The sequence below is a fragment of the Coregonus clupeaformis genome, unplaced genomic scaffold (genome assembly GCF_020615455.1).
Source record: "Coregonus clupeaformis isolate EN_2021a unplaced genomic scaffold, ASM2061545v1 scaf0313, whole genome shotgun sequence".
In the NCBI taxonomy this organism is placed as follows: Eukaryota; Metazoa; Chordata; class Actinopteri; order Salmoniformes; family Salmonidae; genus Coregonus; species Coregonus clupeaformis.
Window position 1 is genome coordinate 432,565 of NW_025533768.1, and position 13,402 is coordinate 445,966.

The 13,402-nt window shown below is 44.1% G+C and overlaps 1 protein-coding gene across 1 annotated transcript; it reads left to right on the top strand.

The window, feature by feature from the left end:
* Window positions 1-1,537: 1,537 nt before the first annotated feature.
* Window positions 1,538-6,842, top strand: LOC121550420 (mitochondrial thiamine pyrophosphate carrier). The gene is made up of 7 exons (XM_041862671.2): window positions 1,538-1,662; window positions 2,673-2,841; window positions 3,477-3,632; window positions 4,040-4,210; window positions 4,623-4,803; window positions 5,064-5,194; window positions 5,334-6,842. The coding sequence occupies exons 2-7, from the start codon at window positions 2,710-2,712 to the stop codon at window positions 5,511-5,513; spliced, it is 951 nt and encodes a 316-aa protein (XP_041718605.2). The 5' UTR covers window positions 1,538-1,662; window positions 2,673-2,709; the 3' UTR covers window positions 5,514-6,842.
* Window positions 6,843-13,402: the final 6,560 nt, after the last annotated feature.

Below are 13,402 nucleotides of genomic sequence, written 5' to 3' on the forward strand. Positions count from 1 at the left end.
AATCCTGCAGCGCACGCAAGGTCCCCCTGCTCAAGCCAGCGCATGTCCAGGCCCGTCTGAAGTTTGCCAATGACCATCTGGATGATCCAGAGGAGGAATGGGAGAAGGTCATGTGGTCTGATGAGACAAAATAGAGCTTTTTGGTCTAAACTCCACTCGCCGTGTTTGGAGGAAGAAGAAGGATGAGTACAACCCCAAGAACACCATCCCAACCGTGAAGCATGGAGGTGGAAACATCATTATTTGGGGATGCTTTTCTGTAAAGGGGACAAGACGACTGCACCGTATTGAGGGGAGGATGGATGGGGCCATGTATCGCGAGATCTTGGCCAACAACCTCCTTCCCTCAGTAAGAGCATTGAAGATGGGTCGTGGCTGGGTCTTCCAGCATGACAACGACCCGAAACACACAGCCAGGGCAACTAAGGAGTGGCTCCGTAAGAAGCATCTCAAGGTCCTGGAGTGGCCTAGCCAGTCTCCAGACCTGAACCCAATAGAAAATCTTTGGAGGAAGCTGAAAGTCTGTATTGCCCAGCGACAACCCCGAAACCTGAAGGATCTGGAGAAGGTCTGTATGGAGGAGTGGGCCTAAATCCCTGCTGCAGTGTGTGCAAACCTGGTCAAGACCTACAGGAAACGTATGATCTCTGTAATTGCAAACAAAGGTTTCTGTACCAAATATTAAGTTCTGCTTTTCTGATGTATCAAATACTTATGTCATGCAATAAAATGCAAATTAATTACTTAAAAATCATACAATGTGATTCTCTGGATTTTTGTTTTAGATTCAGTCTCTCACAGTTGAAGTGTACCTATGATAAAAATTACAGACCTCTACATGCTTTGTAAGTAGGAAAACCTGCAAAATCGGCAGTGTATCAAATACTTGTTCTCCCCACTGTATGTGTGAGCGACCATGTATTGAATCAGGTTAATCTGCATGGCTCAATACCACCTTAGCCCACTGAGCTAAAGGCACTCTGGTAGCTAACGTAACTCTTCAGGTCTCAAGGTTACTATGCGCATTGACCACCTCCTTCCACACTACATTGAAACAGAGCCAACAAACTAGACTAATTGTTCTCTCTCACCAGCGTTGCCTCTAAAATTATTATAATAAATGTCACATGATCTATATGACCTTGGGATTTAAACAGACTTTGAGGTCGGATTTTATTGAGCTGCTGTACTTTAATATGAACATGATTGTTACTATATAATGAGTCTTGGTCACAGACTGTTTTTTTTCCTTTCACAGTCAATAAAACAGAAAATTGTGCAGTAAATCAATGTTATTGGACTTTTAACAACCGTTTTTTAGAGCATCAACCTGTGGACTGTTTTGTTTTTATTTATTTGATGACTTGTACAATATGCTTTACCTGAAACTATGCAGACATTGTGATACAGTACTGAATGTGGAAACTGGTTACCTAACAACAGCGACATCTTGTGTCATAAAGTGGAACACATGTAATGCAGCTGGGACTGCAGGGTCACGTGATCCATCCCTCCATGCGGATTGGTTCGATTTCCACCATTCTCCTGTCCCCAGGTTGGTTTGAGTAAGCTAAATTGTATGAAGAGAAGAAGAACATGTAGCTTAACTGTCCTTCACCATCTATTCTTTCACACATTTTCATGGAGGAGCAGCACATAAAAGTGAGTCGACAGTTTTACGCATTTTAGCTATAAATTGCGAGCTAGCTTGAAGTAAACCAGGACGACTGAGTGGTTAAGATAGCTATCCTCAAAGTTATGTCAAGGTCCTGTCCTCTATGATATTTTCTGAATAATAGCTACTGTATTTACTATGAATTATTACTGCAACTAATGTACCGAAGAGAAGGACGTGATCATCAATGGCAGTCAACGTGTGCGATCTCCACATGTGTCTGAATAGGAGGGAGGGTTGATCAATAACTTTGTAGCTAGTTAGCTAGCAAGTTAGGCTAATCGACAACAGTAAATTACAGTAGCTGTCAGCTAGATGCAGGTGTTACGTCAGTATCTGTAAAGTCAACTTCCGGTTAAACAGAGAAAAGACTACCAATGAATAAATCCATAACACATGATTGATCAGTGGAAGGTGCCTGATGACTCTTTTATACAGCTACTAACTGTATCTCTAGTGGCAGTGATGCACAAATAAGTAAGTGATACAGAATTGGCTTCCAATAAAAATACCAACATACTCAATCATTCCTCGTGAATCACAATAGACTGTCCATATTTACAGTGACTGTCTCTCAGAGAAACTACTAGTCACCCTGCATACAGTGGAGGCTGCTGAGGGGAGGACGGCTCAAAATAATGTCTGGAATGGAGCAAATGGAATGGCATCAAACCTCTGGAACGGCGCAAATGGAATGGCATCAAACCATGTGTTTGATGTATTGAATACCATTCCACTTACTTCGCTCCAGCCTGTCCTCCCCAATTAAGGTGCCACCATCCTCCTGTGCTGTATGAGGTAGCTTAGTGGTTAAGAGCGTTGTGCCAGTGACCGAAAGGTCGCTGGTTCTAATCCCCGAGCCGACCAGGTGAAAAATCTGTTGATGTGCCCTTGAGCAAGGCACTTAACCCTAATTGCTCCTGTAAGTCACTCTGGATAAGAGCGTCTGCTAAATGACTAAAATGTCAAAATGTATAACATGTTTTCTCTCCCCCAGACCTGAGGTCCTCTGGTGAGGCTGCTGTGGAGTCATCATGGTGGGCTATGACCCAGGGTCTCAGGGCGCTACTCTAGCCCCAGAAGATGCAGCCCTGGCTGGGTCGGCCGCAGGCATGGTGACCCGAGCCCTGATCAGCCCCCTGGATGTCATCAAGATAAGATTCCAGGTACAGTAAGCATCATCAGATGGATATTATTGTGGTGCAACTTTTAGTTGCATGGCCACTTTGGGCACTAACTAACTACACAATTAAATGCAACATAATGTAGGCCTAAACATTGACAGACATTTTACAGTTATGTAAGATGGAACTATATGTGGCCTAACCCTAGTGGTTCTGGTAAACATACAACTCTGTTATTTGTGCATGCTAATCTCTGCCCAGGCTTTTATGACTCAAACCAAAAACCTCAGTGTTGTGTGCGACTCAGTTACATCAAGTCCTGAAGAAGTTTTGTTTAATTGCTACTGAACATTGTTTGGTTGTACTGCATTATTTTGATATGAGTCACAGCACCACACCCAAACCCTCAGACACCACTGGGCATGCCCAGTTCCTCACATCACACTGGTGGCCATGGCAACACACACTGGTGGCCATGGCAACACACACTGATGATGTGCTCAGCATTTGCTGGGGAATTGCTTACAACTGTGTGCGTTTGTCTGTCTGTCTGTCTGTGTGTGTGTGTGTGTGTGTGTGTGTGCATGCATATGTGTATTTCGTTCTACAGAAGAATGTATTTAGCAGAATGTCCTCTTTCCCTGTCTGACACTACACATCCCTCCTTGCATCCACAGTTGCAGATAGAGCGTGTGTCGTCCCAGCACCCCGAAGGAAAGTACTGGGGCCTGTTCCAGGCATCACGCTGTATCCTGGCAGAGGAGGGGCTGCCTGCCTTCTGGAAAGGACATGTCCCTGCCCAGCTCCTCTCTGTCTGCTTCGGGGCAGTACAGGTATGGAACATACACTGGGGCATTTTTCCTATCAGAATACCCTGTTGTATGTCACACAGTGTCGTAGTTGAATGAAGTGATGTCTGATAGTTGTTTTCTGACTCAACTTGAAAAGTTGTCCTAAATGCAACTCTTTGTCCCTAGCTAGCCTTTGCCCTGTAACGCCTCAATAGCATCTCTCACATGGTAGTGCGTTGATAGATTATAATATAGTCATGTGCCTTTTATTTCTATTTTTTTATCACTGTGGTCTCCATTCATAGCTGTGGTGTAGAACTAGGCACTGTTGTGTCTGGACTTTGTTTTTGAGGCTATGTTTTTGTCTGTGTTTTGAAACTGTTTTCATCTGTGCTTTAAGGCTGTGTTTTAAGGCTGTGTTTTGAGACTATGTATTCGTCCCTCCATAGTTTGCCAGCTTTGAGTTCCTGACTGAGATGACCCACAAGAGCACCACATATGACAGCCAGACAGCAGGGGTGCACTTTGTGTGTGGTGGTCTGGCCGCCTGCTCTGCCACTGTAGCCTGCCAGCCACTAGACACACTGCGAACACGCTTTGCAGCTCAGGGAGAGCCCAAGGTGAGAGAGAAAGAAAAACCTACAGTATGAGTCTATGGAAAAGCTTTAGCTTCATTGTACTGTTATCAACAGCAGTAATAGTCCATTAACTGTGCAACCCATATTTTGGCAAGCACCAAAACGACAACCACACAATTTCAACCAGTAAGTAATTATTTATAAACTAAATATACATTTATAATAAACAATATATAATAATTAACTGTCAATAAACTACTTATAACCCCTTAAAAGGATAGTTTAGCGAAATGATATATCTTTATTTAGATATTTGTTTCCTTACCTTGAAGGTAGTCTATGGACAAGGAGTGACTGCAATCCACACTTTGGTTTTGTTAAAGCGTTATCATTGAATCTTTGGCTTGTGCTACTGATAGCTGTTAGCTAACCACAGGCATAATCTGTAACATAGGTGTATCGGAGCCTGAGACATGCTGTGTCCACCATGTACCGCACTGAGGGGGCCCTGGGGTTCTACCGTGGCCTGGCTCCCACACTGGTGGCAGTGTTCCCTTACGCAGGCCTGCAGTTCTTCTTCTATAAGGTCCTCAAGAACCTCATGGGACCACCGCCCAAGGACAGCAACGTCGGAGGTCAGTGGCCAGTGTAGGGATGGTCATGTTTTAAATACACAACACTGTACACATACCAATGACTGTTAAGGGTATAGGACCTAGAAACTAGAATATAACCTAGGCTTGGCTTGTGTCCTAACAAACAGGAAACTAACTTTGAAACTAGGGCCTGGATTGTGCCCAGTACCACTGACTGAACACATAAACATGACTGAAGGATAGGGGCCTAGAAACTACCTGAACATTACTGCTTTTTTCCCATTTCCTTTCTATTGTAGGAAACCTCAGAAGTTTGGTATGTGGAAGCTGTGCTGGAGTCATCAGCAAGACAATGACATACCCCTTTGACCTCATCAAAAAGAGACTGCAGGTGGGAGGGTTTGAAGAAGCCAGAGCCCACTTTGGACAGGTACAGTAGACATCTCATTACATTGTCTCATTCAGTCATGTGCCTGACTGCAGGTCTTATATTAGAGCCAAGATGCCTGTCATACGGGGCTACCATCTACTTGACATTGAAGTGTATTGTCTCTGCTTACTGTGTGCAGGTGCGGAAGTACGGTGGCTTTGTAGACTGTGTGTCCCAGATCGCCAGAGAGGAGGGTCTCCGGGGCTTTCTCAAAGGCCTATCTCCCAGCCTAGTGAAAGCAGCTGTCTCCACGGGCTTCACCTTCTTCTGGTATGAGTTCTTCCTTAATGCCATACAGAATTTGAAGGGCAGCCAGTGAGTAGAGGAGCTCTGGGTAGAAGTTGCTTTTAGGGACAGATCTAGGATCAGCTCAACCGCCCCAAATTCTAACCTTCCCAAACTCGGTCCTCGGGACCCCAAAGGGTACACGTTTTGCTTTTTGCCTTAGCACTACACAGCTGATTCAAATGATCAAAGCTTGATTCAAATGTGCACCCGGGGGGGCAGGACCGAGTTTAGGAAACCCTGGTCTAGGGGCAACTGAAGAAGCAGAGGAACTCAAAGCACTGGAAAATAAAGGAGGGTATGGCAGAATCACACACATCTACATCGTACATGCCATATCCCCATCCCACTGGTGATAGGAGTCAACATTGCTGGGAAGAAAAAAGTATCTCCTTACTGCTGTTTACCTATGGTGTATCCTACAATTTGGGAAAGTCAAGGTGTGGTGTTGCTCTGGACCTTACACATAATAAGGAATGATGTCACCTCACCTTGCCATGTGTTTGGTGTCAGTGTTCAAACACCTTGCACAGGTATATGTAAGTATGTCTATCATGTAACTCTTTGCTGTTGTTTTTATACTATACTCATGGTTTGTGTTGCACAGTCTATATTGAGGACTGGATGCCTGTTACTTTTAAAGACCTTTGTCATCCACCAAAAATTACCATATTTGTAACAACAATGTATTCTGTTTTTAAACTACCTGCAGAATTGCTATTACCATTGTCTTAGATCATGTACGGAGAATATACCTCTGCAAGTGTTCTTCTGTGTTTTGACAGCTGCGGAATGAGAGGAAAAGCACTTAAAATTCTCCTTCCAATGTTTTGTGTGTTAAATTGATAAGCCCAGATGGTTGCACGTGAAACAGAAAGATACCATGAAGCGAAGGGAAAGAGATGCTTGATCTAGGCTTAAAGAAACGGAGTCAGAGCCAGGCCAAAGTTGATCCTATCATGGAATGCGTTTTAATATGGACGATTCGATCAATTTCAGCTAAAAGTTGTGGTGTTAACTAATATGTTAGCATAGACTCAAAATTATCATGCATTCTAAATGAGGGGCAAGGTTTTGTTTCTTTCTGTGTGGAATGTGTTGCAATATTTATATATGGTTGGTAATGCTTAGTAATAACAAAAGTAAATTACCATCGATGCTGTTTTCTGTTTGCTTTCTTTGATGTACTGTACTTTCATTTCATGTAACCTGTTGTAACAGCTTTTATGTGTGTCAGCATTGGAATTCTGAGCAAAATTCTTAAACTGGCTACTGTTGACTTGCTCAGTGCTAAAATATTACATTTTAGTCATTTAGCAGACGCTCTTATCCAGAGCGACTTACAGTTAGTGCATACATTATTTTTTTTATTTTTCATACCCCCCGTGGGAAACGAACCCACAACCCTGGCGTTGCAAACGCCATGCTCTACCAACTGAGCTACATCCCTGCCGGCCATTCCCTCCCCTACCCTGGACGACGCTGGGCCAATTGTGCGCCGCCCCATGGGTCTCCCGGTCGCGGCCGGCTACGACAGAGCCTGGATGACTAAAGAAGCATGACAGTGTATGTTAGTTTTAAATATATGACCAACTGGATAAGAGTGTCTGCTAAATGACTTAAATGTAAATGTCTATATACAGCATATCTAACACTGTATTTAAAATGGAATATTCATTCTGTGTATGTTTAACGTTGGAAAGATTGCACTTGGTGGAACAATTTCTTGTACTATGTGTACCATTTGTGTCGGTACTGATGCACTGTACAAAGGGGTGGCAGGTGTGTCAGTCTATTTTGGTTTTTATATCAAACACATTGTATGTACTTATGTTTTGTTATTTTGAACTATTTTTGAATAAAGAATATGCATGAAAATTAACCTTTCATTGGAATGATATAGTCAGAATAGAACAGACTTTTTTTTAAAATTACATTGATAATGTGGGTTTATTCTATGGGCAAACGGTTTATTTAACTTCTCTCTAGGCGTCAGTGCTAGCGCATTTGGTCCTATACCCTTGGCGTGCGCAGAAAGCACTCAGGAAGTGGGGCGCAAACAGCACAGCACAGTGGAGGGTGTGTGTACAATGTAATCACTGCTTCAAACTGAACTTTAGGAAAGTAAGTAACTCATGACTTAAGTTTATATTCAGAAACCTGAACGAAAGTAATTTGTGCTCTTGTAAACCTTGTAAATCAGACTCAGCAAGTCAGTTAACTTAGCTAGCCACCCAACCACAAAACGCTGTTTCAAACATATTCGCTAGGTAGCTAATATTATCTGTCTAACAAGTCGTTAACTAGTTAGCTATTTGTTTCGTTTCTAATTTTAGCAGCTAGTATAGTTAGCTCGCTAGCTACATTGTACGGACTTTAGTTTTGTCCTCACTCATCTTTTTTCGTTAAACTTTTTCACCCCGGACGTTTTATCCCGAGACAGAAGAGTCATTTTCCTGTGCGTTTTAGCTGCCAATTTTACTTTATTTTCCATCGCAACTTTTCCTTATTCAACTTTTTACCTCCGGACGCTTTATCTGGACATGGTTCGTCAACATCTTCAACAGCCGAAGCTAAGTAGTAACATTAACATGATGTCTTCCAATTGCAGTCGCTGTACTCATAATATACAGGGAGAACGATCGCCTTCACGGCGAGAATAGCTGTGCTACAAGCCCAGCTTCAGACGCAATCGTTAGGCAAGGGTAATTTCAGTGTAGGGAAAGGAAGAAACAGCGTCTGTGCCACCAGTAAGTACAGACAGTAACGTTAGTATAAATCCCCCGCACAGTCCCCGCAGCGGACAACTTTCTCATGGCTTCTGGAGGGAAATACTGTTGGAATGCTCAACCGGTGTCGCTCATTCAGCCGACAGAAACCTTCAACCGGTTTTCCCATTATGTAGCGAGTCGGAGTCTGAGTCTGAGTCTTCTCTTGTCTCTACTCCTCCCATTACGGGGTCTGAGACGCCGAAGGCTCCCACCATTAGCTCTGACAAATTGAAAACCCTGGTCATTGGCTGACTCCATTACCCGCAGTATTAGACTTAAAACGAATCACCCAGCGATCATACACTGTTTACCAGGGGCAGGGCTACCGACGTTAAGGCTAATCTAAAGATGGTGCTGGCTAAAGCTAAAACTGGCGAAAGTGTAGAGTGAGTATAGAGATATTGTTATCCACGTCGGCACCAACGATGTTAGGATGAAACAGTCAGAGGTCACCAAGTGCAACATAGCTTCAGTGTGTAAATTAGCTAGAAAGATGTGTAGGCATCGAGTAATTGTCTCTGGGCCCCTCCCAGTTAGGGGAAGTGACGAGCTCTACAGCAGAGTCTCAGCACTCAATCGCTGGTTGAAAACTGTTTTCTGCCCTCCCAAAAGATAACATTTGTGGATAATTGGCCCTCTTTCTGGGACTCACCCACAAACAGGACCAAGCCTGACCTGCTGAGGAGTGACGGACTCCATCCCCTAGCTGGGAGGGGTGCTCTCCCTCTTATCTACCAACATAGATAGGGGCTCTAACTCCTCTAGCCCCACAGTGAAATAGGGTGCAGGCCAGGCAGCAGGCTGTTAGCCAACCTGCCAGCTTAGTGGAGTCTGCCAACAGCATAGTCAGTGTAGTCAGCTCAGCCATACCCATTGAGACTGTGTCTGTGCCTCGACCTAGGTTGGGCAAACTAAACATGGCGGTGTTCACCCCAGCAATCTTATTAGGATAAAGACCTCCTCCATTCCTGCCATTATTGAAAGAGATCGTGATACCTCACATCTCAAAATAGGGTTACTTAATGTTAGATCCCTCACTTCAAAGGCAGTCATAGTCAATGAACTAATCACTGATCATAATCTTGATGCTGATTGGCCTGACTGAAACATGGCTTAAGCCTGATGAATTTGCTGTGTTAAATGAGGCCTCACCTCCTGGTTACACTAGTGACCATATTCCCCCGTGCATCCCGCACGCAAGGGCGGAGGTGTTGCTAACATTTACGATAGCAAATTTCAATTTTACAAAAAAAATGGCGTTTTCATCTTTTTGAGCTTCTAGTCATGAAATCTATGCAGCCTACTCAATCACTTTTTATAGCTACTGTTTACAGGCCTCCTGGGCCATATACAGCGTTCTCTCTGAGTTTCCTGAATTCTATCAGACCTTGTAGTCATAGCAGATCATATTCTAATTTTTTGGTGATTTTAATATTCACATGGAGAAGTCTCACGGACCCACTCCAAAAGTCTTTCGGAGCCATCATCGACTCAGTGGGTTTTGTCCAACATGTCTCTGGACCTACTCACTGCCACAGTCATACTCTCTGGACCTAGTTTTGTCCCATGGAATAAATGTTGTAGATCTTAATGTTTTTCCACAAAATCCTGCGACTATCGGACCACCATTTTTATTACGTTTGCAATCGCAACAAATAATCTGCTCAGACCCCAACCAAGGAGCATCAAAAGTCGTGCTATAAATTCTCAGACAACACAAAAATTCCTTGATGCCCTTCCAGACTCCTTCTGCCTACCCAAGGATGTCAGAGGACAAAAATCAGTTAACCACTTAACTGAGGGAACTCAATTTAACCTTCGCGCAATACCCCTAGATGCAGTTGCACCTCCCTAAAAAACGAAAAACATTTGTCATAAGAAACTAGCTCCTGGTATACAGAAAATACCCGAGCTTTGAAGCAAGCTTCCAGGAAATTGGAACGGAAATGGCGCCACACCAAACTGGAAGTCTTCCGACTAGCTTGGAAAGACAGTACCGTGCAGTACCGAAGAGCCCTCACTGCTGCTCGATCATCCTCACTTTTCCAACTTAATCGAGGAAAATAAGAATAATCCAAAATTTCTTTTTGATATCTGTTGCAAAGCTAACTAAAAAGCAGCATTCCCAAGAGAGGATGGCTTTCACTTCAGCAGTAATAAATTCATGAACTTCTTTGAGGAAAAGATCATGACCATTAGAAAGCAAATTCGGGACTCCTCTTTGAATCTGCGTATTCCTCCAGGGCTTAGCTGTCCTGGATCTGCAGCAGACTCTCGCGAGGGCCTGGGATCGAGAGACACTAAGTGTTTTAGTACTATATCTCTACCCAATGATGAAAATAATCATGGCCTCTAAACCTTCAAGCTACAATGGATCCTATTCCTACTAAACTGCTGAAGGAGCTGCTTCCCCCTGTGCTTGGCCCTCCTATGTTGAACATAATAAACAGCTCTCTATCCATCGGATGTACACCAAACTCACTTAAAAGTGGCAGTGATAAAGCCTCTCTTGAAAAGCCAAACCTTGACCCGGAAAATATAAAACTATCGGCCTATATCGGAATCTTCCATTCCTCTCAAAATTATTTTAGAAAAAGCTGTTGCGCAGCAACTCACTGCCTTTCTGAAGACAAACAATGTATACGAAATGCTTCAGTCTGGTTTTAGACATCATAGCACTGAGACCTTGCACTTCAGAGGTGGTAAATGACCCTTTTTAATGGCGTCAGACCGAGGCTCTGCATCTGTCCTCGTGCTACTAGACCTTAGTGTGCTGCCTTTGACACCATCGATCACCACATTCTTTGGAGAGATTGGAAACCCAAATTGGTCTAACGGACAAGTTCTGGCCTGGTTTGATCTTACCTGTGGAAAGATATCAGTTTGTCTCTGTGAATGGTTGTCCTCCGAACAAATCAACTGTACATTTCGGTGTTCCTCAAGGTTCCGTTTAGGACCACTATTGTTTCTTCTATATTTTACCTCTTGGGGATGTTATTCGAAAACATAATGTTAACTTTCACTGCTATGCGGATGACACACAGCTGTACATTTCAATGAAACATGGTGAAGCCCCCAAAATTGCCCTCGCTTAGAAGCCTATGTTTCAGACATAGGGAAGTGGATGGCTGGAAAACTTTTCACTAAACTCGGACAAAACGAGATGCTTGTTCTAGGTCCCAAGAAACAAAGAGATCTTCTATTAAATCTGACAATTCATCTTGATGGTTGTAAAGTCGTCTCAAATAAAACTGTGAAAGGACCCCGGCGTTACTCTTGACCCTGATCTCTCTTTTGTGAACATAATCAAGACTGTTTCGAAGGACAGCTTTTTTCCATCTACTTAACATTGCAAAAATCAGAAATTTTCTGTCCAAAAATGATGCAGAAAAATTAATCCATGCATTTGTTACTTCTAGGTTAGAATACTGCAATGCTCTATTTTCCGAGCTACCCGGATAAAGCACTAAATAAACTTCAGTTAGTGCTAAATACGGCTCGCTAGAATCCTGACTTCAGAACCAAGAAATTTGATCATATTACTCCAGTGCTAGCTTCCCTACACTGCTACTTCCTGTATAAGGCAAGGGCTGATTTCAAGGTTTTACTGTTAACCTATAAAGCGTTACATGGGCTTGCTCCTACCTATCTTTCGAGGTTGGTCCTGCCGTACATACCAATACGTACGCTTACGGTCAGAAGACGCATGAGCCTCCCTAATTGTCCCTAGAATTTCTAAGCAAACAGCCGGAGGCAGGGCTTTCTCCCTATAGATCTCCATTTTTATGGAACAGTCTGCCTACCCATGTGTGAGAGACGCAGACTCGGTCTCAACCTTTAAGTCTTTACTGAAGACTTATCTCTTCAGTAGGTCATATGATTGAGTGTAGTCTGGCCCGAGGAGTGTGAAGGTGAACGGAAAGGCTCTGGAGCAACGAAAGCCCTTTCCCTGCTGCCAGGCCGGTTCCCCTCTCACTGGGGTTCTCTGCCTCTAACCCTGTTGCAGGGGCTGAGTCGACTGGCTTGCTGGTGCTCTTTCATGTCCCTGGGAGGGGTGCGTCACTTGGAGTGGGTTGAGTTACTGACGTGATCTTCCTGTCTGGGTGGCGCCCCTGGTTTGTGCTGTGGTGGAGACCTCTGTGGGCTTATACTCGGCCTTGTCTCAGGATTGTGGGGTTGGTGGTTGAGGATATCCCTCTAGTGGTGCTGGGGCTGTGCTTTGGCAGAGTGGGGTGGGGTTAGATCCCCTTCCTGGTTTGGCCCTGTCCGGGGTTTCTTCGGATGGGGCCACAGTGTCTCGGACCACCTCTGTCTCAGCCTCCAGTATTTATGCTGCAGTAGTTTATGTGTCGGGGGGGGCTGGGGTTAGTTGGTTATACCTGGAGTACTTCTCCTGTCTTATCCAGTGTCCGTGTGAATTTAAGTAGGCTTTCTCTCTAATTCTCTCGTTCTCTCTTTCTCTCTGAGAACCGGAGCCCTAGGACCATGTCAGGACTACCGGGCATGATGACACCTTGCTGTCCCCAGTCCGCCTGGGCTTGCTGCTGTTCCAGTTTCAACTGTTCTGCCTGCGGTTACGAAACCCCTACCTATCCCAGTTCTGCTGTTTTCAACTCTCTAATGATCGGCTATGAAAAGCCAACTGAGAGACCTGAGCCCTAGGACCATACGTTAGGACTACCGGCCGTGGTGACTCCTTGCTGTCCCCAGTCCGCCTGGCCTTGCTGCTATTCCAGTTTCAACTGTTCTGCCTGGGTTATAGGAACCCCTACCTGTCCCAGACCTGCTGTTTTCAACTCTTAATGATCGGCTATGAAAAGCCAACTGAGATTTATTCCTGATTATGTCTTTGACCATGTTTGTCACTTATGAACATTTTTGAACATCTTGGCATGGTTCTGTTATAATTCTTCTTACCCGACAGCTTTCTGAAGAGGACTGGCCACCCCTCATAGCCTGGTTCCTCTCTAGGTTTCTTCCTGGTTTCGCCTTTCTAGGGAGTTTTTCCTAGCCACCGTGCTTCTACACCTGCATTACTAGCTGTTTGGGTTTTAGGCTGGGTTTATCTGTGCACAGCACTTTCGAGATATTAGCTGATGTAAGAAGGGCTATATAAAATAAAAATTGATTGATTGATTGATTTTGCATTAAT